At 36.8% G+C, this 27,614-nt stretch overlaps 1 protein-coding gene across 1 annotated transcript; it reads right to left on the bottom strand.

Moving 5' to 3' along the window:
- Nucleotides 1-9,907: 9,907 nt before the first annotated feature.
- Nucleotides 9,908-27,198, bottom strand: LOC129757567 (uncharacterized). Its single transcript, XM_055754842.1, has 4 exons — nt 27,024-27,198; nt 26,581-26,656; nt 25,466-26,214; nt 9,908-10,046 (listed from the first exon to the last, which is right to left on the bottom strand). The coding sequence occupies exons 1-4, from the start codon at nt 27,189-27,191 to the stop codon at nt 9,939-9,941; spliced, it is 1,101 nt and encodes a 366-aa protein (XP_055610817.1). The 5' UTR covers nt 27,192-27,198; the 3' UTR covers nt 9,908-9,938.
- Nucleotides 27,199-27,614: the final 416 nt, after the last annotated feature.

The following is a 27,614-nucleotide window of genomic DNA, read 5'->3' as shown; positions in this document are numbered from 1 at the left end:
GAAGTTATAAGCATTTCAAAAAGAGCTCTTTTTTTGGACTTTTTTCATTCGGAATGGACTACTGGTAACTTCCTTAAACATATTGACTTTATTTCATAACGTTGAGAAACTAGATAAAATTACCTAAACAACGAATATAATATCATCAAAATCGGTTATTATTTGTGGCCAGGGGAACGTGCGCAAGTGCTCGGGTCAATATGACCCGAACGGCATATTATCGATTTTTTTCATGGGGCCATTTCCGGTGGTCACCGGAAGTTATCTGGTACTACAAATTGTGTATTCTGCGGCTCTGCATAATTGTTCCAAATTTCAGATTTTTCCGATTTTTTGTCACGAGTTATGATGAATTGAATGTACGCTTCGGGTCATATTGACCCGAGCGGCGCGGGAAGGTTAAGAAACCAGAAAATGCGCTATATTTAGTTCACAAAATTGGAATTGGTTTTTTTTGCTACCCTCAAACTGAGTTTTTAGTTGAACTTCTTGACTTTGAAATAAATGACCAATTTGCCTTCATAAATGCCTAAATTTACACGAGTAAATGGTTATGAATTTTGATTTGCATCAACTCATGAGGTTCTAAACTTTTCATTTTCTTATGAATTTAAATGGAATGACAAGTTTTGAAAACTTAAATAAAAAAATAATTTTGCCTTCATGCAGTATATTTTTACCCGCTTACACAGCAAAAAAACAAGAAGTTTTCTGTAAACTTAATATGCACGGAATCATGTATTATGTTCAATGATAAACATATCTTGATTTTTAAGAAGTAAAAAGACGTTGTGCCTTCAAGAGTTAAATTGCGCCTTTATGGTAAGAAATTGGAAATTCAATAAAATTTTCTATCAGTTTTCCAGTAGGCATTTCAGAAGCATATGGCTTCAACTGGCAATCTAACTTTCTTATCTTTTTTTTCAACATTGTAATCATTATTTAATGTTTATGAAGTTCGACTTCTGATTTTGTTCTATTAGGTAACAGAATCACAACAGACATATACAACGTATACAACACATGACTTTTAGTAATTCAAAATTTCTATGTTTGTGGAATTAAGTCGTGTGGTTTCTGAGATATGGAATGCCGAATTTCGGAGTTTCTCGGATTAGATTTCTTCGCGATCCTTAATGTATTAAACCCTTAAGAGCGATATTCGAATTTGGGATCCCATTAAGTCTTAATCCGTTTAAAATCCATCGCATAAAATAATCATATTGATGACCGTGAAAATTACAGGTACTGCAAACAAGAAATCTATATATGACCCATTCCAAGCACCCCTCAACTGGAGAACCGATTTTTATTTTTCATTATCCAAATATAAATTACATAGCGTTAGAAAGGTTATTTCTTGAGTGTCATTTTCCATAAAAAGATATTCAGCTACCTTTTTTCAGAATTGAGTATGTTGACGTTGAAATTTAAAAATTTTAGTATGAAATTAAATTGATTTTTGCAAATATTCTTCACTCATAACATAACTTTATCAAAAATCTAGCTATGTCAAAACAAATTACTGCAAAATGATGGTAGAAAAGCCATCTTTTAAGCATGATATAAGATAAATAACAGTTACTTCAAGTTTACGCTCTAGAGTCGTTGATAAAGGTATCTATTTTTAAGCGTTGTGACGTCACGAAAATTCTACTGTTTTTAAATTTATGATTTACTGAAATTTCATATATTGTCGAAAATTGGAGGTCTCTTCAAACTTTTTGAGTGGAATTTAATGCAATTTTTAGATTGAAAATCGGTTTAGCAGGTTGTGAGTTGCACCCGGGTAAAGAATGCGTTGTGACGTCACGAAATTATTTTTACTTTTTTTCGAAAACGTTCAAGACTTTTTACCTTAACACTATGATAGTATTTCTTCAATACAAGTTCCACACAACATTGTGCTTCAATAAACGAATTCTATTATCAAGTTTTCAAAGAAACTATTTTTTTTGCATTAACTTAGTTGTTTTTAAACATTTCTAATAAAACATATAAAACAGCATTTAAAAACGCGCGATTCAAGAATAAACAAACTATCAAACAAATGAAATCCTCATCGATTTTGTAAAAGAATATTTGTGAATCATAAAGCAGATAGTTATCTGTGATTTGAATAAAAATCTTGTTAAAGATCTAGTACTTCATATATCTATGTTAGAATGAAAAACACCGCTAGAAGCTTCTTTTTCTTTCTGGCATTATGTTCAAACAAAATAAGTTCCATGAAATAAATGTAATAAGATTCAAAAAATCTGGTAAACTGGTAAACTTAATAGATTAACTTTTTTATTAAAAAATCATAAGATTTTCATAGAAAATAAATTATTAAAATTAATTCAATTATTATAATAGAAAACTGCTTTTATTGAAATTTCCACCTCAAAGAATGTCACTAGAAAATCCAAATCGAACCCCGTGTTTACAGAAAACCTCACAAAAGAGACTTTAAACTGAATTTCAAAATTTAATAAAATCAAATATGTACTACCCAAGGTCTCATGCAAAATTTGGTCAGATTATTCTAAGGAAAGAGGTTGCGCAACACACCTAAAGTTTGTATGGAATTATGTAGATTTGGTTCGGCATGATAAAAAAAAACGTTTTTCATCAATGATTTAGGTCTTTATCAACCAATTTTTCTTTTAATTTGAGTATTTTAAAGCTTTGATTATGACAATATTTTATCTGAGGAACGCGTTTCGATTAGTTTCGATTAGAGTTATCATAAAACAGCTAGAACGTTCAAAATTAGCGTCGATTAAAGATAATTCATGTATTTTTTGTATTTGACCCATCAGAAGCAAATTTTTGAAACTCAAAAACCTTTTTAACTAAACCATTGTCGAAATGGGATCTTGAAATAAACTATTTGTCATAATGAAAGCTTGCAACTTATAAGATTTTCATTAGATGGCTGATTTAGGCACTCTAGTGTCGATTAACTATCTTTGGCAAGATCGAAGGCTTTGAAATTATCATTTATTTTTCCTTTCCTTTGCAATTAAAGATTAAAAAGAATCAGAAACACATTTCAACGAACACGGTCAACGGGGTAAATATTTCCTAGTTTTAGTTTTTTCCTAAATAATATTCACATGATCGCATAAAAATACTTCGAATAAAATTGATGTGAGTAGTGTTGAAAACCTTATCTGCTTACATGGGAGTTTGAGATTAAATTCCATTTAATTTTTGGGAATAAATGGATAGATTTCATCACCAAATTACATTATTTATTAAGTTTTTAACCATTTGAGGTAAATCAAGTATTCATTTTAAGATTATACTTTGATTTATTTCATGTAGCTAACCATCAAATTTCGTGACGTCACAACGCTTTGCAAAACCCTGCTTTAAAAAAAGGGTGCGTTGTGACGTCACGAAACTGAATCGCTCTAAAATAAATTGACATCAAAATTTAAAAAAATCGAAAACTGTGATTTTTTGGTTGTAATGAACCGATACTTTCCTGAAATTTTCATAAAATTTGATCAAATAGAAGAGCAGAAAATTGCGACGTTGTAAAAAAAATTGAAAAGTGGGAAAAGAGGCGCGTTGTGACGTCACGATTCCTTTTGGTTATATTTTGTTAACTATTTACTCTATTGAAATACTTTTGGTTTCAAATTGTAGAGAATTAAATTTTGACCCTATGATGTACAATTTTTAACAATGTGCGATATGACCTGTAAAACTTACATACAATATACCAAAAAATTGTTTTGCAAACGTTGTGACGTCACGCTGGAATGGGTCATATATAAAAATGAATTTCTGTCTGTCTGTCTGTCTGTCTGTTCCCTATAGACTCGGAAACTACCGAACCGATTTGCATGAAACTTGGCATATGAAGGTATTGGAGGCCGGGGAAGGTTCCTATAATAGTTTGGGACCCCTCCCTCTTCTTGGAAAGGGGGAGGGGGTCTCTCATATAGAAATAATAAGTCTTTATAACTCGAGAGCTGATCATGCAAATCATATCAAACTTGGTATGGGTGGGTAATTGGGTACAAGGAATGTTTCTAAGAATATTTGGTACCCCTCCCTCCTTCCAGTGGGGAGATAGGAAGGGGAGAGGGACCCTACCTTAAAATATTTTAGATAACTGGAGAACTAATCAAGCTAATGGAACCAAATTTGGCATGGGAGGGTAAAGGAATAAGAGAAATGGTTCTATGATTATTTCAGACCCCTCCCTCCTTCCAGTGAAGATACAGGAAGGGGGGGGGGGGGGGGCTTCAACCCATTTTGAATAGCATAACTTGAAAACTATTCGAGCTAATGAAACCAAATTTGGCTTGAAAGGGTATTTGGATACGATAAAAAGTTTTATGAATATTTGGTACCCCTCCCCCTTCCAGTAAGGAGATAAACAGTGGGGAGGGGGCTACTTTACAATTTTCAGCATTACTGTAGGACTAATCAAGCAAATGGAACCAAATTTGGCGTGGGAAGGTATTTGATGACGAGAAATGATTCTATGATATTTTAAGAACCCTCCGTTCTTCCAGTTAAAAAATTTTAAGGGAGGAGGAAGCTCCCATACAATTTTTTACATCACTCGAGAACTTACTCAGCAAATGGAACGAAACTAGGCTTGGGAGAGTATTTCACACAAGGAATGTTTCTTTGAATATTTGGTACTACTGACTCCTTCCAGTTGGGTGATAAAAACGATAGAGGGGGGCTGCTTTACAATACTTTGCATAACTCGAGAACTAATCGAGCTAATGGAAACAACTTTGGCATGAGAAAGCATTTGGATACGTGAAATGGTTATATGCTTATTTGAGACTTCTTTCTCATTAGATTGAGGATACAGTTAGGGAATACGGAAGCTCACATACGATTGTTTTGCATAACCCAAGAACTTATTTAACAAATGGAACCAAATATGACATGGAACAATCATACAATCGAGCAAAGAGAACAGAATTGGGCATGGAAGTGTATTTGAATACACGGAATGCTTGATCTTGATCCACTTCGTCCATGTAGGGGATAGGTAGGAAGAGGGGCTCCGATACCAATTTTATAGCATAACTCGACAACTTATAAAGCAAATTAAACCAAATTTGGCATGAGGGGGTATTCGAGCACAAGAAATGCTTTTCCGTTGGTTTAACACCCCTCCCTCCATTCAGTGGAACGATAAAAAGTGGGAAGACGGTCACTTATACAATTTTTTAAGTATTTCGATAGCTAATCGAGAAAATGAAACTAAATTTACATGGGAGCATATTTGTGTACGGGCATTGTTTCTTCGATGGTTTGAGGCCTCCTTTTCCTGCCAGAGAGGGAATAATAAAGTGAGGAGAGGGTCACCCATTTTTTTAATATATCGAGAACTAATCGAGAATGAAGCTATATATGACATGGGATCATATTTGTATACAAGAAGTGTTTTTCTGATGTTAGGAATATAGGAATGGGGAAGGGGGTCACTCTCACAATTCGAATAATAGTTCGAGAACGAATAGGTAAAAAAGTGTCCCGTGATGTTATTTCGTTTCAAAAAATGTTTCTATGATAGTTTGAGACCCTTTCCACATTCAAAAGGGACAGCAAAGATTCGAAATATAAAAAATATTCTGGCATAAGTAATAAACTTATGAAGTAAAAAAATCCAGAGTCATAAATAAGATTAAAGCACGGATTCAAATAAAATCAACTAAGAATTCAAAATGAAGAAAGTTTCAAGTTGATTTTGAAATTTAATTTAAAATTTTGTGCAAATAAATGAAAAGTAAAATAACTAGGTACCACCAATTTCTATAATTTTGGAAGGTATAGCAAAGCACACCGGGTCAGCTAGTCCAATATAAAATATTACGGAGTAAAGTTTCTGTTGTGTTGTGAGCCTACTTGGTTGAATGATTCAACTGAATCAAAGCAATCAAAAGATTCCTTTTAATTCAACCACGGTAAATGAAAAGTTCATATACCAGTATTTCGATAGCAACTTACTACCTTCTTCAGATTTCATGTTTCGGGGTAACTTTGATCATTATGGTTTTTGCGTATCTAAACATCTTCTAAATTATTGTTTTGATGCCATTTAGCGCAGAAGGCTTAAAACATAAAGAACAGTAATATTGTGTTTGGACTTAATTGAATGTCAACGTTTTCTTAAAATAAAAATACTCAAAAGATGGACAATGTTGCTGCATACATTTAGGGGCAAAAATTATAAACATTTCTCAATATCTTTGGCCTCAAAAACAAATAAAATTTTACCTACATGCAATTCCCTAGGTCCTCCCACTGTTTCCATGTTATTTTTCCTTTAATAATAGCCATTTGATAGGGGTTTTAGCCATTTTTTTTCTATACATGCTTTCTCAAAGAAAATGTCCGTTTTTTTAATTTCCAAAAATTATCACAAAATGATCCTAAAAATAACACTAAAACTATACTTATACAAAGCAAAAAAGCTAAACTTTTGCTTCTAAATGCTATCATTTTATCAGGAGATGTGTTTGTTCGTGAGTCTTCGAAGAACAGATATTTTAAAACTTTAAAATTACATTTAAACTAATAAAACAATTTTCCAACTATGTACAAACCAAATGAAGCCTATATGAAACTCAATTTATAGGCTTTCAAACATAGAAAACATTTTTCAGATATTTTAACTTCAGACTTAGTTAATGATGATTATTTGCAAAAATTTCATGTTGATCAAAGTTCCCCCAGTTACATAAACACTAAACCTAAATTCATGAAATAATGTGTAGACTTTTTTGGCAATATAAATTTTCCAATAGATCTTGAGTAAATTTGACTTCTTGGTAGAATATATAGAAGTTTATTTTGTTGTTTTCTCCGTTACGGGAAGCTTAAAAAACACTTTGAGCTAAAATGGAAAGTGGATATTTTTTAAAACTTTAGTAAAAATGCTTAGCATTCTTCAAAAAAGTAGTTAAATTGATTGAAATCTTTAGTTCGTATAAAATATTAAACTGAAGACATCGTTCTTTTTCGATGTCAGAAAAAAATTGTTTTAGTTACATCTACTAAATTTTGTAGAGATTGTAAAGTTGCTATTTCAAAGCACTGCAGCATTGTTGTATCTCTGAAACAAGATTAACGAGACAAAATCTGTAGGGGAGAGTGGGGATAGTTGATCCCCTTTTCTTATTTTCACCATATCTTTTTGGAAAAATTTAGCAACTCGCCGTCTTTGACATTTTCTGACAGCTTGTAACTTCAAGTTTTTATGCTCCAAAAATTAGAACGATACTTAAACCCGTTGATGAACTAGAAGCATTTTCGTGGGAGTAAAAAAAATGCGATTTTTCTGAAGTTAGGGGAGACTTGATCCCCTATTGAAGGAGACTTGATCTTTTATTCAGGAAGCCCTAATCCTTGTATAAAAATCAAACAAAACCCCAAGATAGAATGTTAATTGACTATTTTGGTCATGTTTGTTCTCATTTCACAATTTATAGCAGACATAAGAAGAAAATTCTATAACTTTGTCTCAGCGCTAATAACATTGCATACTTAAAGGCGCTATTTTTTATAATTAAGAAAAAAATAATTATTTTTGCTCATTTCTTCAGACAATTGTTTGATAAATATTAGTTTTTGGATAAAAATATAAGTAATTTCGTAATCAGCAATCATAACGATAAATTCAGAAGAACAATATGCCGTTTGGAAGGGGGATCAATTGTACCCAACTCTAGGGGATCAATTGTACCCATAATCATTATTTTAGAAAACTTTTTCTGAAAAAAGTTGAGAGGTTTCCATTGCTTTGAAAATATGGCATTATGAAGTTCATTTTACTCTCGAACGATTGATACAATGGATATAATTTTCCCATGTAAGGAACATTTTAAAGTGATGAAAAAAGATCTTCAAGTTACATTTTGTGAAATTTTTCAAACAAAGTTCAATTACTCAAACAATTATTTTGTTAAAAAATTTTAAACTACAAGCATTGTTATTTTGCTCATTTTGGCACATTTTTCTAGAACATTTGATCTTTGTAAGACATTCCAGTTTCGAGATATAGCTAAGGAATCAAGTATTCCCAGGGATCAAGTATCCTCATTCTCCCCTATAGTTTTTTTTTGCGGGAAATTACTACTTTGTGGCATCTGTGTTATTGAATGAATAGAGGATAATAAATAGATTCAAACTCATTTTAATGTTTTTCATGTATTTAGTTCATCAATCAGTTATCAATTGGTTTCACACTATACTGATGATTTTTAGAACTTCTTAAAGCATTATCCCCAAAACTAGAGGAGATTGAGAAAATCTGACAAAAAATCTAGTTCAGAACTCAAAAATCTTTTAAAATCAGTTTTAAAACATAGGCATCAAAACTGTGCCTATCTTTAAATGTTTCCCTTGTGAATCAATACTATCCTCTCACCAGTCGACTATTTCCGATAACATGGCTCAAGTATATAAATGATAATAATTAAAATTTTAAGTAGGAATCAAGCTTTAGATTTAAAGTATAAAACCCACTCTGAAGCTGAAAGGTTGGTTATTTCACTTAAATTTTATTAAGACTCTTCATTAAAAATAGTAATCACTATCAGAAATTAATACATTATATCATTTAAAAAAAAATATAAATTATAAAAAATTGGTCTATTTGCTTTCTCAAAATGAACGTTTTTTCACCAGGTATTCTCGTTTCTCTTAATTGACGAAATTTTGAAAATTTTGAAAATCATCCACACTCCCCAGAAACAAGCCTAGATCTGCGCCTGGTCCAAAATCTGTGACATTTTAGATTGTTTTGTGATTTCAGCAACCCTTCCTTTACTCTGTGATTGGAATCCGTTACGATTATCTGCGATGATAAATAGATGAATTTAACTGATATGTGAATAAGAAATGAAAAAATGTCTGTATTTACTTGTCCAAAAATTTACATTATAAAAGTTCAAGATTTTTTTCTATAATCAAAGTTGAAAATACAAGTTTGAAAGTAACACAAGGAAGTTAGTTTTTTAAATTATTCTTAAAAAGTGTTAAATATTGCAAAATAAAAACTGTAATCTGTGCCTTGGTTCTATATTTTGCCATTCTACGGTACAATGTTTCCAGATACATTTTTGTGAAGCCTTCGTGGTACATGTTTAGTTGGGCTTTTTTTGCATAATTTGATACTTAATAGCAAACGGTTGCTTTGAAAAAAAAAATGGTTATACATTTTTAAAATATCCTATTCCTCAAAATAAACTTATTTTTTTAATTAACATTCAACGATTACGCTACTGGTATATTGTTTATTGTTTAAATACCAATATACATTAAACTTGTAGCGAAATTAATATTTGAATTGATAGTTTATTTTATTTTCCAAAATTTTCCAGAAGGTTTATTTTTAAAACTTATCAAATTTTCATTACTGAATTTTTATCGACTATTCATTCTATATAGGAATGTTTATTTGAAACTGCTTTCGCTTCAAATGAGTCTGGACTTGAGTTCGATGCGTTTTGCTTAATGAATTTGGCATCCGCAATAAATTTCAATTTTTTTTGGTCATAGAGAACAAAAAATGACCTAGATGTAGGTACTTAATTCGGGTAATTACTCCAGCTACATTTAGATTTAATATCTTTGTCGAAAACCATACACAGTATCGGACAGCACTTCAGTTAATGATGACAAACGGCTCGAATGGCTTTCAAATATGGATAGCAACTTTGTGACAGAAAACATGGACAGTTTTGTCAAGGTAGGATAAAAACTTTATCAAATTTGGTATATTGGAATAATATTTATTTTTTCTCAACAGATTGTAACAAATCTATTCCAGCAGCTTTTTAATGCCACCGCTGGCCCGATTGTTCAAAGATTCCAACGCCCTACCGAAAATCCTCTAGCAGAATGGATTTAGTTGAAGCAATTCGAAGGAAAAAAAATGTTCCAATGAGTAGGGATTTATTTTATTCCATTCAAAACACTTGATGAGCTTGCAGCTCATTCAAAATACGCTCCAATCGCCGCAAAGATTTCCGCAAAGGGCGCTCCAGAATGTGGCGAAACAGCGACCCCAACGTGTGCTGAAATGAAAATCAATAAACAAATAAGCACTCTAAATGATCATAAATATTTTTCTACAGATGTGATGTTCATTATGTTTTATGAAAAAAAAAATCCGACAGTAATGGCGATGAGCCGGTGAAATAACCATCCCCAAAAATTTACTCAACCCGAATTGTAGAGTGGCAGCAAATGTGTGTTTCTAAAATTAATTTTAAATTCCACTCGAAAGGATTTGCGGCGGATTTGCGCCCTCTTTCCCGAGCCATGTCGCTGTCATCTTATCATAATATTCCAGAGTTTCTTCCGCTGTCTGTTGCTGTGGATGAAAATTGGGGAAGTGATGAAGCGGGTGGAAGTGTTGGAATAAAATATAGAAAAAATCCTTTCCGGGTTCAGCTCGGTATTTTCTCAGGGAAGCGTTCGTGTTTTTTTTCCTTCCAGTTCTGGTTCCGCTTTTCTGACACTCCATACTCTTCCCCAAAAAATGCTTCACTGGGTGAGATAGGGAAAATGTTTACATCATCTGAAAATTTTCTTATTTTTCTTGAGTTGCACACCAAGGATAAAATAGAGGAGAAAAAAAATAATGTGACTCTGATTGAAACGGAAATCGTTTGAAGTTGAGCTCCGGGGAATGGCTTGTCAGTTGTCGGTGCCGATTTGAGCTTTCCTCCTAGTAGAAATGAAGAGGGAAAAGCAGGGGGAGAAGGATTATGTAAGCTTTGTGATGCTGCTTGCTGCAAAATTGATTCAGTGACAAATGTAAGAAAAAAGAAGCAACTTAAAGTGGTGCAAATCCAGATTTATGCAGCAACCAAAGATCAAATACGAGCGTAATTTGGTGTTCGTCAGGATCTTGGAGATTGAGCGATGGCCCACTCGCCGGTGGGAACTATCACAGGAAGTAAGAAGAGGTTGACTTATAGATAGAACTTTCATTCGATTATGATCATTCCATTATGATGCCAAATTCCGAAGCTGGATTTGGAATGATATGTGGTGGGTGTTTAGCTCAATGTGAGAGCAACCAATATCGATTGAAATAACCTAAACTAAAAAAACAACATATTGAGGACCGCAAAGAAATTTTAGCTGAATTCGGCAATCTTTATCTCAAAACTCTCTGGACCAAATTCAACAAATTTAGTATCTTATAGTTATCGAAGTGCTGAGTGCAATTTTGAAGTTTCATTATTAATTTTATAATATTTCACTTGTGCTTCTAAGAACTGTTCATTTGTGGCAAGCGAAAAAATCTCGTATTTGGTCCACAATGTGTTAACTTCATATGTTAGATCTTGACAAAATTTTCCATTTGGTGTCTTAACTGCTCATGGTACAGATACGCAGAAAAATTATGTAGCCCCCTATCTAATAAGACAGCGATCATGAGATCATCATCAATCTCGGTCACGACATAAATTTGTAGTACCCTTTCTAAGGCGTACATCTCTGACAGATGTACGCCTTAGTATTAAGTGAAATAAGGTAACTTCAAAGCATAAGCGGTCCTAGGATGGTGATCCCCAGCGGGAAAAAACAGTTAAAGAGATGTAAAAACGCTCGAAGTTCATAAATATTAAGAACTTTTCTTAGTGAGATTCCTTCAATTTTCCAAATTAATGTTCCATTGTGGAGATCTTCTTTTCCAATAGGCGCTTTTTGACTTCTAAGAATAACTTAAACAATAAATTTAAACAAATTTAAAAAAAAATTCCTTCCAAAAATTGCATAACCACAAGAGCTAAATAAATTAATTTCAATACATCTTCGATTTTAACCATTTAATGCCTTTGTCGATTTGTTGTTGTTTTATTAAGCCCCTGCTTTAGACGTGTTTTGTATTTATTCTTTTCTACCTAACATAGGATTTTTTGTGAAAAAAACAAGAGTGGTGGGAACAAGTATTTTTGCAACACACTTTTTTCAATTATTTTTTTCTTTTCTAGAACATGATTTAAACAAAGAATGAAAAACTTTGAATTTAAGGAATTAATTTGTTTTCTTTTATGATGACCTTTAAAAAAAATCATTTCACAGTCGTGTCTGGGATGCCGAGGTGAACGGTAGATTTTTTCGGTTTTCCACGCTGCGTTGGGCATTGAATCTTTTTTTGTTGTCAGGTCGCAATTTTTTGTAGGGTGATATTGAATTAACGGATTAATTGATATTTTAAAGTTGTGATTTTAAGATTGTATGGTGGGTGGCTAGCAGTGATCTAAAAAATATTGGAAGATATGGAGTTTCTTCGAAGTGAGCATAGCGGGTGGTCGAGGATCGTGAAGAGAGGGAGTGTGCAACAATTGAGGCAAGCGTCAGTAAAGCCGAAACATGTTAGAACATGTTAAGCAGCACAGAAGTATTATACGGAAACAGCCACAATGGGAATTATTAAGCAAACACTAGCGACACCATCGGTGGTATGAAAAAAACCTAGCAATTGCTTTTGCTGAACCAAATCGAGCAGTCGAGTGTCACTTGAAGCATTTGCTTCGGTTGCTATGAATAAAGTTTATTTTGACAGCTGTTTTCTCCTACAGAATCTTTTACTTTTAGAACAAGCTAGTTTGGTATGAATAAAGCCCAAATCTGAAGCAATTGCTCGACAAATCTCCAAGCAATTGCTTTACTTTTTAAGCATGCTCGGTAGCAGACTTTTCTAATGATTTTTTTTTCAATAACGTGATAAATGTATCAAATTGGCAATATTGCACTTCAAACCGATTCAAATAGGCATTTTCAACATGGATAAACAAAAATAGAAGTAAAAACCAATTTTTTCATATTCTTGGCGTTGTATGGAATGATTCGTGTTACAAGAAATTGAACAAATCGAATAGCAAACATTCCAGATAACCAGGAATAGTGAAAGAATTCCCAACTGGCCCGAGCTTGGAATAACATTTTAATTAAACGATTAAACGATTAAACGATTTAAACGATTTTTTTTAAAAGTTTTAACAAAACAAACATATTTTATTGATTTTAAAGTAGCTAATTTTAATTGGTAAAACATTTTGTTTTTCTAGTGAACGAACTGTTTCTTGCTCGCTAGACCAATTGGAATTGTCCTATCAACAAACAAACATTTCGACCTGTGCTTTTTAGAGCTTGTCATGTATTGCCTAAAATACTTTTCGGTCGTTCTTACCCGCACCCTAAGATCGTGGCTGTTTTAGCCGTAATTTTAAATTTTCGGTTTGTTTTATTTTAATGTACTTAAGAAAACTACAGATTCTGCTTGTTGGATAGCTCTATTTTTCAAAGCAAAAGCTATGTTCTAAAGTTTAAGTACACATCCGCTAAGCAAATGTTTATTCGTACCAAACTTAGCAAATGCTTTGAGCTTTTCCTTTGCTTGATTTGGAGCTAAGTAAATGCCACCGAAGCAATTGCTAAACCTTATTCTTACCACTACATGTCCTCCATAGAAAAGTTTGGATTAGTTAGGGAGCTTTTAGAAAGCTTTTGAAACGACCATACATTTGTCCTCACTACAAAACTTCAAACATTTAGGGTTAGTTGCCCTACCTTCGACCCATACCCCACTTCGGTCCTATATGACAGAAAATTTTAAATAATCCTTTTAATTTGCTTAATTTTAAGAAACTGTGTCATAGACTTCAAAGTTCAAAATAATTTTGCATGCTCTTACATCAAAAATTTTCAATCAGGGTTTAAAAACAACAAGATTTCGAGACTTCACTTACCATTTTTTACAGATTATTCAGCGCTATTGACGAAGTGAAATTTCCAGCTGCCTGTTGCCTTTAGCAAATCTTTCATTTCGCGCCTAACGATGTCATGTTTTTTCGTATATTGTCATTCATATTAAAGAAAACTGACTATATTAGGTACTTATTAAATTCACAAAACTTTACTTTATTCCGACACAACTCCAACAAAATAACAAATTAGAAACGGTCGAAAAGGAAAGTCTGTCCAAAACTATTGTTCAATGTCAATGTCAACTCAACTTTGTGTTTGACCAGGAATTTTGCATTTAAATTATTGGATATTCCCTCAAGTTCGATATTCCGCATTGCATCATCCGGTAAAATTTCACCATAAGTTTACATTTTTGCCATACCATCGGTCACCGACGACTTCCAGAGATCTGATTTAAAATAAAGGACCTAACGAAAATATAAATATCATGTCACTGTTATACGGTGTTGTACCAGTACCAGTCTCCCCTTGTTGGAAATATCAAACGCACAGGAAAAAAATGCACAAAAACCTAGTTTTTCACTAAGCAAAATAGTCAATTACTCGCTATGTATACGCCGGGAATAGGGTCAACTGCAGCGCGCACAATTTATCTTCATCGTTTTGTTCATGAAATCGAATCAAGTATGGAAATAAATTAGATCAATTTAATCTAGCTCACTTTTTAACTCATCAAACTCAATTTTGAGTTCAACTTGCTTACCGTGTAAATTTGTCGAAGGAAATCGGGTTATTTTTTTTAAAAAAGGTGTAAAAAGCAATTCGAGTATTTCGAAGAATCTGTTTTTATGCTTTATTCAGTAATGTCTCACTCTTGACAACAAAAATTTGAAATTATACAAAGAAAAATTTGGCTTGATTTTCTGTATAAATCCTTTTGAATTAATATGACTGAATCAAAATAAATATAACCTACCAAGTCAAGTAGTATAAACAATCGTTCCAAGGGTTTCCGACTCTCGGACATCGTCCTGTTGATGGGCAACATCGAGCCCGAAACCGGTCGACAGAAAAGGTAACTTTATATCCTTTTTCCGTAAAGTAAGAACGTTATGTGTCGTGTCCTGTAATACTACGTGTGTTATGTATCAGAATAGGGGTAGGCTTAATAGCGGCACGTTATCCAAACATACGGGAAAATTGTGCCTAGCCTTTTTTTATCCAAGATTTCATCATTTACCTGAGAAACCTGAAAAACCTATAAAAGGAAGAAATAAATTCAATCTATTTAAGATGGCATAAAGCCTTTCCACTAGGGATTATTAGCATTAAAGCTCTTTTCTACATTCGGTAAGGAATGATAGAATGTTTTTTAAGTTTAATTTCTTAAACTCAGATTCGCTTAAAGCGTAAGATCCCAGAGTACGAAAACGTAGTCTGGCAAATGAGGGACAGTTACATATAAGATGGAAGGGATCTTCCACATCTGATTCACAACTACCACATACTGGAGATTCAGCACGCTGAATGTTGTGCATGTGATAGTTGAGTTTACAATGACCGGAGAGTGCTCTGATCAAGATGCTGCAATGAAATTTATTTAAAGTTAATAAGTAACTCGATATGATTGGAGATGGTTTTTCTAAAAATAATTTAGTTTGACGACAAGTGTCCAACTCTTCCCAGTATCGTTCATGCTGGTTAGAGGACCAAGTTTGAATTTGGTTTCTGAACCAACATGGCGATATTGGGACAGCCGGCTCTGGTCCGTAAAATTCCTTTTCCGACCCAGCTCTAGCGAGTTCGTCGGCGCATTCGTTTCCAAAAATTCCCTTATGTCCGGGTACCCATAGAAGGTTTAATCCATTGCCTTCAGCAAGTTCTTCGATTGCTTTCCGGCATGCGATTACCAGTTTTGATCTAGAACTGGAAGCACTGAGTGATTTGATAGCTGCTTGGCTATCTGAACAGAAATAAATTGTTCTGAACATAATCTTCTTTTGAAGTGCAATTTGCACTCCATACATAATAGCATATAGCTCAGCCTGAAAGACTGTACAATATTTTCCTAGAGGTTGAGCATATTCTATGTTCAACTCGTGACAGTAAATTCCTGCACCTGCACGGCCGTTTGATAATGAACCGTCAGTATAGAATACAATATGAGAGGACATTTGGTCCTCTACAAAACCTGATAACCATTCTTGAGGAGATGGAAATTTGACTTTAAACCCCATGTAGGGAAAACTACTCGAGAGTGTTAAATCGTTTGGCGCTAGATTAAACTTGTTTAATCTAACTAATTCAGGCCACACATTTGTATGACTCGATGATCTTTCGATAATTCCTGACAGCCAGAGACCAACTGCCTGTAGACGAAAAGCACATGAGAAGGCTTCCTGTTTTAGGAACAAGTGTAGAGGTTTGATTGAAAACAGAGCCTCTAGTGCTGCAGTAGGAGTTGTAGTGAACGATCCGGACATCCCCAAAAGACACATTCTTTGAAGGTGATTTAGTTTAGTCCGAACTGTTGCAACTTCTCCTTTCTGCCACCACACTAGACACCCATAGGCCAGAATTGGTCTTACTATTGTGGAGTAAATCCAGTGAATATGTTTGGGTTTGAGTCCCCAGTTTTTCCCGATTGCACGTCGGCATTGTCCGAAGGCCATGCATGCTTTTTTGATTCTGAATTCGATGTGATCAGACCAGTTTAATTTGGAGTCAAGAATGACACCCAAATATTTAACTTGATCAGACACGGTGATTTCGGAACCATAAAACAGCAGAGAGCGCACCCCGCGGGTGATACGTTTTTTAGTAAATAAAACAATATTAGTTTTTAGAGGATTAACTGACAGTTCTACATGAGAACACCATCGTTCAACAGAGCGCAGAGCTTGTTGCATTATATCAAATAATGTGCTTATGCACAAACATCTTACCAGCAGAAGATAATCATCTGCGAATCCATAGGTTGGTATTCCACGGTCATTGAGTTTTCTCAACAAGCCGTCTGCAACTAGGTTCCACAAAAGAGGTGATAGTACACCTCCCTGTGGGCAACCACGTGTGCTAACTTTTGTTATTGAAGCCTGTCTTAAAGACGAATGAAGATTCCTGTTACTTAGCATTGCGCTAATCCAGTTAGTTATAACACTAGGCACTCCATGAAGTAGTGCCGCATCCATTATTGATGTAAACGAAACATTATCAAATGCTCCTTCTATGTCTAGAAATGCTCCTAGACACGATTCTTTCTGTGAAAAACTATTTTCAATATTATGTACTACGTTGTGCAGAAGAGTTAATGTTGATTTTCCTGTTTGGTATGCATGTTGTGTCGCATTAAGCGGATGTTGGACAAGACATTCTTGCCTAATATGATGATCAATTAAACGTTCAAGTGCTTTTAATAGAAATGAACTTAGACTAATAGGACGAAAGCTTTTGGCTTCGTCGTATGATGATCGTCCCCCTTTAGAGATGAATTTCACGGCTATCTGCCGCCAAAGTTTAGGAATATATCCATGAGCAAAACTGCTTATCATTATTTTTCTTAATATGTGTTTGAAATGATCGAAACCTTTTTGAAGCAATACTGGAAATAAACCGTCACTTCCAGGAGATTTGTATTGAGCAAAACCATCGATTGCCCATTTGATCGATTCTGTAGTAACTATTTTCCGAGCAAAATGCAAGGAATCTAGACTTCCAGAAAAGAACTCAGGCTCTATCGATGAATCTTGATCAACACATCCTGGAAAGTGAGTATTGAATAGACAACTTAATGTTTCTTCGTCGTTTGATGTATAGTCACCACTAGGGGTTTTAAGGTATGAAACCTGATAATCTTTTGATTTGGCTAAGACTTTATTTAACCTACTTGCTTCGTGCAAGCTTGAAATGTTTGTGCAGTAGCTCTGCCAACTTGAGCGTTCGGCAGCTCTTGTTGCTTTCCGGTAAGCTCTGCGAGCCAACTTGAAAGCATCAAAACCTTCCGTGCGCCTTCGGTTCCAAGAGCGTCTGCAGTTTTTTCGTAATTTACTGAGATTTGAGTTCCACCATGGTGTACTGTTTTTGTTGAATTTCAACGTGCGTAAGGGACATGCTTCTTCATAAGAATTCAAAATAATTTCGGTGGTTTTTGCAACCACTTCATCCAACTCAAGAGGAGTAGTAATTTCAGGTGTATATCCATGAAATTTAGTAGCAAGATGCTCCAAATATAGGTCCCAATTAGTTGTTCTTGGGTTTCTGAATGTAATTGTTTCTAAAAACTCACCTGAGTGTTCAAATTAGATAAACCTGTGGTCAGAAATCGATTCTTCGTTAGGCACATGCCAATTTGAAATTTCCTGAGAAATTGTTCTAGAACAAAGTGTGATGTCAATCACCTCTTCTCTGTCACACCTAACAAAAGTTGGTTTATTTCCTACATTTAGAATTTCTAAATCAGTGCTGCTTAAATATTCCATTAAATTTAAGCCTCTCAGATTGATATCTGAGCTACCCCATACAAAATGATGAGCATTGACATCACAGCCTATTAAAAGAGGTATATTTTGTGATTCACAGAATGAAATGACATTTTTTAAATCATCCGTAGGGGATGATTGTTCATATGGTGAGTATGCTGAACAGTAGACGTATTTTCTATCAGGCAGCGAAACCTGAACGACGCAAATATCTCTTGTTGTTAGATTGGGTATAAGTGTTGCATTTAAAGAATTGTTTATCAATATACATGCACGAGGCATTATTCGGGCATTAGTCATTCCAATTACACTGAACACAGTAAAGTTTGGTTTGAGCAAATTCCCTAAGTAAAAAGTTCCATTTCGGAAATAGGGTTCTTGGACCAAGGCGATTGATGCAGTTCCATTAAGGATTAAACGACATAAGTTAAGTGTAGCGGTTCTTTTGTGCTGCAGATTTATCTGTGCAACCTTAATAGAAAGCATTTCTATCAAAGAATTCCACACATATTTCCATCACACACAAGAACCTCTGCACCTTCATATCGACGCATGAAGCGGGGTATCCCATACAGGATGAAAATTTTAAAATCGTGTGTATAATCTGAATCCCACGAGTTGCCAGGAAAAATACGGCCCTTTGCACCAGTGCCTGGCTATAGTGCAGACCTTAACAACGTTCTGCTTAAGATAGGATTATTATACACCCTCCTACCCCCACTTTGGGGCCCGCAGGCACAGAACCACCTTGAAGCGGGTGTTTACAAAATTTAGGAGAATACAACTCGTGCATGCGCATTAATAGCAATAAGCACAATTGGTGAATCCTCCCTGAAGAAACTTGGCTTGAAACCAAGCCAAGGTTCCCCCCTCCCAATGTGATAGTCGCATTTGAAGAATGACTAACGCATATGGGAAGTACTGGATAAGTCGCCTTGTACGACGTGGACCAGTATCCCAGTGGTAGTACACTGAGGTTTTTTTTTACGCGGTTTTTTTTACACGGTTTTTTTTACGCGGCTTTTTTTACGCGGATTTTCGAATTAACGCGGTTTTTTTACGCGGATTTTCGAATTAACGCGGTTTTTTTTTACGCGGATTTTCGAATTAACGCGGTTTTTCAGAGAAAATATTCTAAGACTTTTTCAAAGGAAAACACTTAGAATATTTTTGTAGTTGGGAAAATCTTAGCTCTGAGACTAAGAACGTGATACATGAGACCTGAGACCTGAAACCTGAGACATGAGACATGAGACCTGAGACATGAGACATGAGACATGAGCCATGAGCCATGAGACATGAGACCTGAGACCTGAGACATGAGACATGAGACATGAGACCTGAGACATGAGACATGAGACCTGAGACCTGAAACCTGAGACATGAGACATGAGACCTGAGACATGAGACATGAGCCATGAGCCATGAGACATGAGACCTGAGACCTGAGACATGAGACATGAGACATGAGACCTGAGACATGAGACATGAGACCTGAGACCTGAAACCTGAGACATGAGACATGTGACCTGAGACATGAGACATGAGACCTGAGACATGAGACATGAGCCATGAGACATGAGACATGAGACCTGAGACCTGAGACATGAAACATGAGACATGTGACCTGAGACATGAGACATGAGACCTGAGACATGAGACATGAGACATGAGACATGAGACATGAGACCTGAGACATGAGACATGAGTCATGAAACATGAGACATGAGACATGAGACCTGAAACCTGAGACCTGAGACATGAGACATGAGACATGAGACCTGAGACATGAGACCTGAGACCTGAAACCTGAGACATGAGACATGTGACCTGAGACATGAGACCTGAGACCTGAGACATGAGACATGAGACATGAGACCTGAGACCTGAGTCATGAAACCTAAGACCTGAGACATGGAACATGAGACCTGAGACCCTACTATTCTATTAATCTAATTGATTTTGTTTTTTATCTTAAAAATAAACTATCATTGTACGCAAATTTTTAAATAATCATGGTTCTTACGCGTTTTTTTAGTAACGTGCTGTTTTGTTTGAACTTTTTAATAAAAATGGATTTTTTTACGTGAATTTTCGAATTAACGAGGTTTTTTTTTTACGCGGATTTTCGAATTAACGCGGTTTTTTTTTACGCGGATTTTCGAATTAACGCGGTTTTTTTTTACGCGGGTTTTTTTTTACGCGGGACCAAATACCGCGTAAAAAAAAACCTCAGTGTATTCTATAAGCCGCCACCACACAGCCGGGGGCCAAATCGGGTTATTTTTTTTAAAAAAAGGTGTAAAAAGCAATTCGAGTATTTCGAAGAATCTGTTTTTATGCTTTATTCAGTAATGTCTCACTCTTGACAACAAAAATTTGAAATTATACAAAGAAAAATTTGGCTTGATTTTCTGTATAAATCCTTTTGAATTAATATGACTGAATCAAAATAAATATAACCTACCAAGTCAAAGTATAAACAATCGTTCCAAGGGTTTCCGACTCTCGGACATCGTCCTGTTGATGGGCAACATCGAGCCCGAAACCGGTCGACAGAAAAGGTAACTTTATATCCTTTTTCCGTAAAGTAAGAACGTTATGTGTCGTGTCCTGTAATACTACGTGTGTTATGTATATAAAAATGGAAACCCATTATCAATTACAAAATAAAACTGTCGTTCCAAAAATTACTGTAATATTTATAAAATATTGCTAATAAACAGAAGTCATTGCACCAACCTTAATACTTAGATTATAGATATTAACATTCGAAAACTCATCATACAATATGAGTAATGATCTTAAATTTTACCATTTATCTATGTCTCTGAACGATTTTAAAATTAAGTTTTTCTCGATTGTAACATATTGTTTTACATAAAAAGTTAATTGCTAAGTGGCAGCTGGTTTATGTGATAAAGGACCCTTACTAAGGGCATGAGAAAATTGATTAAAAAACTAAAAATCAGTTCAATATTTGAATATTTACGATCGGATATTGTTCTGAGTCTACTCAAGATCTTTGTTGTGTCGGATAAAAAAAATGATGGTTTTTGAACACCTTACGGGAGTTTCTTGAATAGTGAAAAGGCAGTATTTTGCTTCCATCGCTTATTCTGAAAGGAAAAAAGTTTATGGCGATTTTTTGAAAGTTCATGGTGAGTTTATGATGAGAAGAAGAAAGTTTATGATAAAGAAAATAAAATCTTGAGAAAAAGGGGACCTGGGCCCATAGTGTTTAGTGGAAAAATAAGTTGAAGTAGAGGAAGGGAAAGGAATTTGGCGCAGTGGGTAATAGGATATCTCAGAGAAAAAGATTTGAAATATCTTACTTAACTTACTTAATGATCCCGCGCCGATCCTCCGGTGCATAGGGCCGTGGTAAAAGACCTCCACTGTTGACGATCCGGAGCCAGCGTCTTCACCTGGTCCCAGTCAAGATTCTCGTCGACAGTTCGGATTTCAGCGGCTAGGCTTCGCCGCCACGAATTTCTGGGTCTGCCTCTTCTTCGATGACCTTCTAGATTCCAATCTAGCGCCTCTCTGCAAATCTCGTTTTCATCTCTTCGCAGCGTGTGCCCAATCCATCTCCACTTACGTTCCCGAATCTCGATTTCTAGCGCCCTTTGATGACACCGGCGATGTAGTTCCTCATTCGAGATCCAATTGCCAGGCCACCAAGCGCGGATGATATTCCGCAGGCAGCGGTTTACAAATACTTGCAGTTTTCGCGTCGTCACCGCATATGTGCACCAAGTTTCGCACCCGTACAGCAACACGGAGTTGACGTTTGAGTTGAAGATTCGGATTTTCGTTCGTTGAGAGATCTGGCGTGACCGCCAGATGTTTCGGAGACTCGCAAACGCAAATCGGGCCTTTCTGATCCGGGTTTCGATGTCTTTCCTGGTACCACCATCAGAGGTAATCTGGCTACCCAGGTACTGGAAGCACTCCACTTTCTCAACTTGTTGCCCAGCTACCATGAAACTGGAGCGATTTTCTGTGTTGATCTCCATCGACTTGGTCTTTCCGACATTGACTTTGAGACCTGCTGCCTTGGAACTTTCGGTGAGGTCGTCGAGTTTGCTCTGCATATCTGGTTGTGTTTGGGCGAGCAAAACAATATCGTCAGCCAGGTCAAGAACGTTTAGTTGCTCCATTGTTGAAAGATTCCACGGCAATCCTCGGTTCGGTGCACAGTCAATCGATCCAATCAGAATCTCATCCATTACGATTAGAAAAATTAGCGGTGATAGAATACATCCTTGTCTCACTCCAGCAGTTACCGGGATTGGTTCGGACAAGACACCGTCGTGCAAGACCTTGCACGAAAAAGCCTCATACTGTGCTTCGATGAGATGGACTAGTTTCTCTGGGACCCCTCGTCGCCTTAGAGCCGCCCAGATGTTTTCATGGTTAAGTCAGTCGAATGCTTTTTCGAAATCAACGAACACCAGCAGAAGAGAGTCCTGGAATTCATTGATTTGTTCCAGTATGATTCAAAGCGTTGTGATGTGGTCCACACATGATCGTCTGGATCGGAATCCAGCTTGTTGCCGTCGGAGTGTAGCGTCGATTTTCTCCTGGATCCTGTTCAGGATCACTTTGCAGAGTACTTTGAGGGTTGTACAGATCAACGTTATGCCTCGCCAGCTACCGCACTCTGTCAGGTCTCCTTTCTTCGGGACCTTTACGATATACCCTGCATAGAGTCGGCCGAGAATGTTGCAGTATCCCAGATGTCAGCGAAAAGACGGTGCAACATTTGTGCTGATAGGGCAGGGTCGGCTTTTAGCATTTCAGCAGGGATGCAATCGATCCCAGGTGCTTTGTTGGATTTCATGTTTTTGATTGCCGCTTCTATTTCAGCCAGCGAGGGCGCTTCCGAGTTGACGCCATTTATGCGACTCACTGTTGGCGCTTCGAGCTGCGGGTTCTGTTGGCCATCGCTATTCGTGACTCGGAAGAGTTGTTCGAAGTGCTTAGTCCATCGTTTGAGCTGATCTGCCTGCTCGGTCTTTCAGCGGCATTCTTGCATTAGTCCTTGCACCGCTGAGGCGGCAAGAAATGTCATATAGAAATCGGATATCTCCATTGGCGGCGGCTGTTTCTCCCTCTTCGGCTAGGGAGTTTGTCCAGGCTCTCTTGTCTCGTCTACAAGCTCGTTTAACTGCCTTTTCCAGCTCCGCATATCGTAAGCGGGGGACTGCTTTGCAGGGGTGTCAGGTGTCCTGATTTTTCAGGATTTGTCCTGATTTTCGAAAGGCCGTCCTGATTTTTCAAAATCGCTTGAATTGTCCTGATTTTTGAAAAATGACCCTTAAAATGTCCTGATTTGTCCTGATTTTTTAAAAATATCTAAATTATTACTCAATTTATTGTTAAATGATGAAAAAATCAAACAAATTTTTAATTAAATAGTTTAACAAGTTTATCCGATGATGATCTTTGGTTCAAGTGATATTTAAATGATGTTTCTCGATATTAACTGAAGGCCAGCCAATTTTCTTCTAGCATCAGTTGCATAATTTGAGGCGTTTTCGGCACCTGTATTTCACATTTAGTTATGCAATCCAAGCAGAGCTGCGTGTTATTTTCATCAATTTAGTGGTGTCCTGAAAAGTCCTGATTTTTTTCATCGCGGTGTCCTGATTTTTGACAATACCACCTGGCACCTCTGCTGCTTTGACTGACCCGGTACATGCCTGCTCAATTCCGACTTTCGCCTTTTTCCGATCATCGATCATCCTCCAGGTTTCATCCGACATCCATTCACTTCGTCTTCCACAAACTTTACCGAGAGTACCATGGCTCGTCGTGATAAAGGCATTCTTGATTCCACACCACTGTTCTTCGACTGTTCCGTCTGTCGGCAGCTCCGAGGCTCGGGATTCTAGCTGTTCAACGTATGCCCTTTTCACCTCTGGATTCTCCAACCGGCGGACGTCGTATCGACACCCGACTTTTTCCTCGCGCCGTTGGACACGCGCAACTCTCAGTCGTATCTCGCCAAGGACGAGGTGATGGTCAGATGCAATGTCTGCGCTTCGTTTGTTGCGGACATCAAGAAGGCTCCTTCTCCATTTTCGGCTGATGCAGATGTGGTCAATTTGATTTTCTGTTCGGCCATCTCGGGATACCCAAGTGACCTTATGTGCTGGTCGATGGGGGAAGAGCGATCCACCGATCACCATGTTGTTGTTGCCACAAAATTCTACAAACAGCTCTACGTTTGCGCTCATCTGTCCTAGGCCATGGCGCCCCATGATGCGCTCAAGGTCTTGATTGTCGGAGCCAATCTTTGCGTTGAAGTCGCCCAAATGGATTTGAATGTCACCCTTCGGAATTCTCTCAACCACGCTGTTCAGTTGGCTGTAAAAGTGCTCTTTCTCCTGCAAGTCGGCAACGTCAGTTGGCGTATAACACTGGACCATTGTAAGGTTTCTAACCCGTGTTCTGAATCTGGCTACGATTATTCTTTCGTTTATCGGTTCCCATCTTATGAGGGCCGCGTAGGCCTGCGGGCTTAACAGGAAACCAACTCCTCGTTCCCGAGTAGCATGTTCTCCTCGTATGCCAGAGTAAAGCAGGACTTGCCCGGATTGTGTCTTGTGTTCTCCAGTATTAGGCCAACGGACTTTGCTCAGTCCCTGAATTTCAAGCTTGAGGCGGCTAGCCTCTCTAGCAAGTTGAGTCAGCTTGCCTTGTTGCGCAAAGGTTAAAATGTTCCAAGTTCTAATTCGTGTCCGTGTTTTCATGCTAAAAGTCGTTGCCAAAGTTCCAGGTCGTTCATTTCTTTCGGATTCCGTAACAATTTTAAATCGGGAACAGTAAGTTGTTAGCTTAAGGTCCCTATCCCGCGATGGGGCTGCCATCTTGGACTTAGCTGGCGGGAGCCGCATATCTTAAATTAAGCCGTTCGCTGCAAGACAGAAGCTGTTTGGGCCGCCCCTGACTTGGAGAATAGACGCGATGTATAGGAGTATCTTAAATCTAAGGAATGAATTATCTGGAGCGAAATGAATTATCTCCAATTTAAGACATTTTAGGAACAAAGCAGGCTCTAGGTCCAAAATAGGATCAGTCAGCCTACTAGAAAATGAAAAAAAATCTGTCAAAAAGGTAGCTGCATGGTCGCTTGGAATGAGTCATTGTATAAATTGATTAATCGAGTCAGACATTTAACACCCATATTAAATACTCAATGTAGAAAGCCACAAAATCAAAATTCAATATCAGGTTATTCCAGTTTCCACAATCCCTTGCTATTATTCGGTTTAACTTACCTGAAATAAAAATGAATTATGCCGGAAATAAAATTTCACCTCCAGGCTGCTACTTTTCCTACTGCATCCATTGCCAAAATCCGGGCTCATCGTGCACCATTGACTACGATGCTGATGATTATCCGAGTCGAGGTCCGCAGTGCTGCTGCCACTAATGACATTTGCGGCCATCGTGCCATCGTCCTCACAGTCGTCGTTGTTGCCAAAGTTCGGAACCTGATCATCATCAACGCCGCCATCAGTCGATGGACCTTGATATTCAGGGGCCTGTGGTCCACCAGAAGTGGATAACGATGAAGCTGGAATGGGGGGATGATTTCGACCACCAACTACATCATTGGTGCCCTCAGCGTCGCCGTCATTGGCGGTTGGAGTCCTCGGTTTCCAATTGGCCGGGGATGATTCAGACGTCGTCTTCGTCGCCATCTGCGCGTTGGAGTGAGAAATCCCTCCTGGTTCCGCTGCCTGATCCGGATCTTCGCTTATTTGGCAGCCCGTCGAGGTCCCTGTGGGTGGCAAATCGGCGAAATCTTTTGAAGTGGTGATGCTGGGGTCGTCGTCGCCGAATCGATTGCGGTGTGGTGGTCGTTTCCGATTATTATTATTATGAGTGCTGCTGATGATGGTATTGGCAAAGAACCATAATTCCAACCGCGGCCGAAGTAGATTTATGGATGACTCCGATTCGAGCGCAATATAGTGCCCCGGAATGTGGTCGGTCACATTGAAAATAACTGCGGTGTGCAGATCTGGCAGTTCCGGCGGATGGAAGAGAAACGAAAGGAATTTCGAAAGGAATTTATATAATACCGGGATGTAACTATTTATGGGTTATTTTTCTATCGAAATGAAAGCCGCAATATTTCAATTCGAGTAAAATAATTATTTTAATGAATCTGTCATATTGGGGAAGGATTTCGAAAATAATTATGACTCAATGAAAATCGATAAAATTGCTATGATTACATAGGTAAGTGACGCTAAAATATCTTATTTCTTTATGTTAAGTGAAGAAAAATTATTTTAAATAGTTCATATGAGTGTTCTAGAGGAGATCGTTTGCAACTCAAAAGTTGGGAATAAAAATTATTTCACTTAAACAAACAAAAACTTACCTACAAATACCGTAAAGGTTTTACCGACTCCCATCGGTTTCTGGTCGGAAACGACCAGCGAAACAACGTTGAGCCACTGAAGATTCCGGATCAGCCGAGATCCGAATTCATCCATCGTTCAACAATTTTTCCGGAGGAGTTAGCCGAGCCATCCAAGAATCAAATGATGAAACCACATTATAAATTCATGAACCATGGCTTGAGATTGGCAAAAAAAACGGACAGTTCGGTTTAGCCTAAATTTTGATTACAGGAGCATAGCAAAACTGAAACATTAAATTCGGGTTGGTTGGTGGTTATGCTGGGTTTAGGGAAGCGCGTGGAACTTTGGCTGTTTCTCTGATTAGATGTTTGGTGGAAATCGTTCCTAATTTGATAGCCGCAATTTTTCATTTAAACGTAACTATTTTCTTCTAAAGGTAACCAATTTCTTTATAACATACCTTGTCCACCATTGAGTTGAGTGTGACAAAACTGTAAAGATCTTGTAGCTCAATGTTGTCGAACCGATGGCACATTCTGGATGAAAACGAATTGCCCACTTCTGGAACCTGAATCCAGTGCAGCCATAGCAGTGTGAAGATGGATGAAAACAGTAACTTGAAAGCCATAGAGAATCTGAAATTTAATTTTTTTTTCAATTATGACATTTTTTATTCAGACTGAAAAGAAATGAAATAAATTAACCATATTTTATTAATAGTCAAAATATGCAATTGCTCACTTTTATAAAAACAAATTGTGTTGTAGATTTTTTTTATTCATGCGTTTTAAATGAAATTTTTAGAGCAAGTTTAAAAAAAAAGTCATAAAAGGTATTTTGAAAGGCTAAAATACCATTTAAAATCTGCTGATATGTTTTGATGAGAATTTTTTTCAAGTTATTTTTTTTTATTTTTCATAAGTAGTTCCTAGATTTTGACAAAATTTGCCCGAATATTACCCGGATTCAGCCAGGTTTTTAGACAAAATTTTGTTCGGCTCTGATACGTGCTGAAAAAATTCCTGCAACCTGTTTTTTTTTAAATTAAAAA

This window comes from Uranotaenia lowii, chromosome 3 (assembly GCF_029784155.1).
Source record: "Uranotaenia lowii strain MFRU-FL chromosome 3, ASM2978415v1, whole genome shotgun sequence".
NCBI classification, from domain to species: Eukaryota; Metazoa; Arthropoda; class Insecta; order Diptera; family Culicidae; genus Uranotaenia; species Uranotaenia lowii.
The sequence above is the reverse complement of the archived record's forward strand: the minus strand, read 5'-3'. Positions and strand labels throughout refer to the sequence as shown.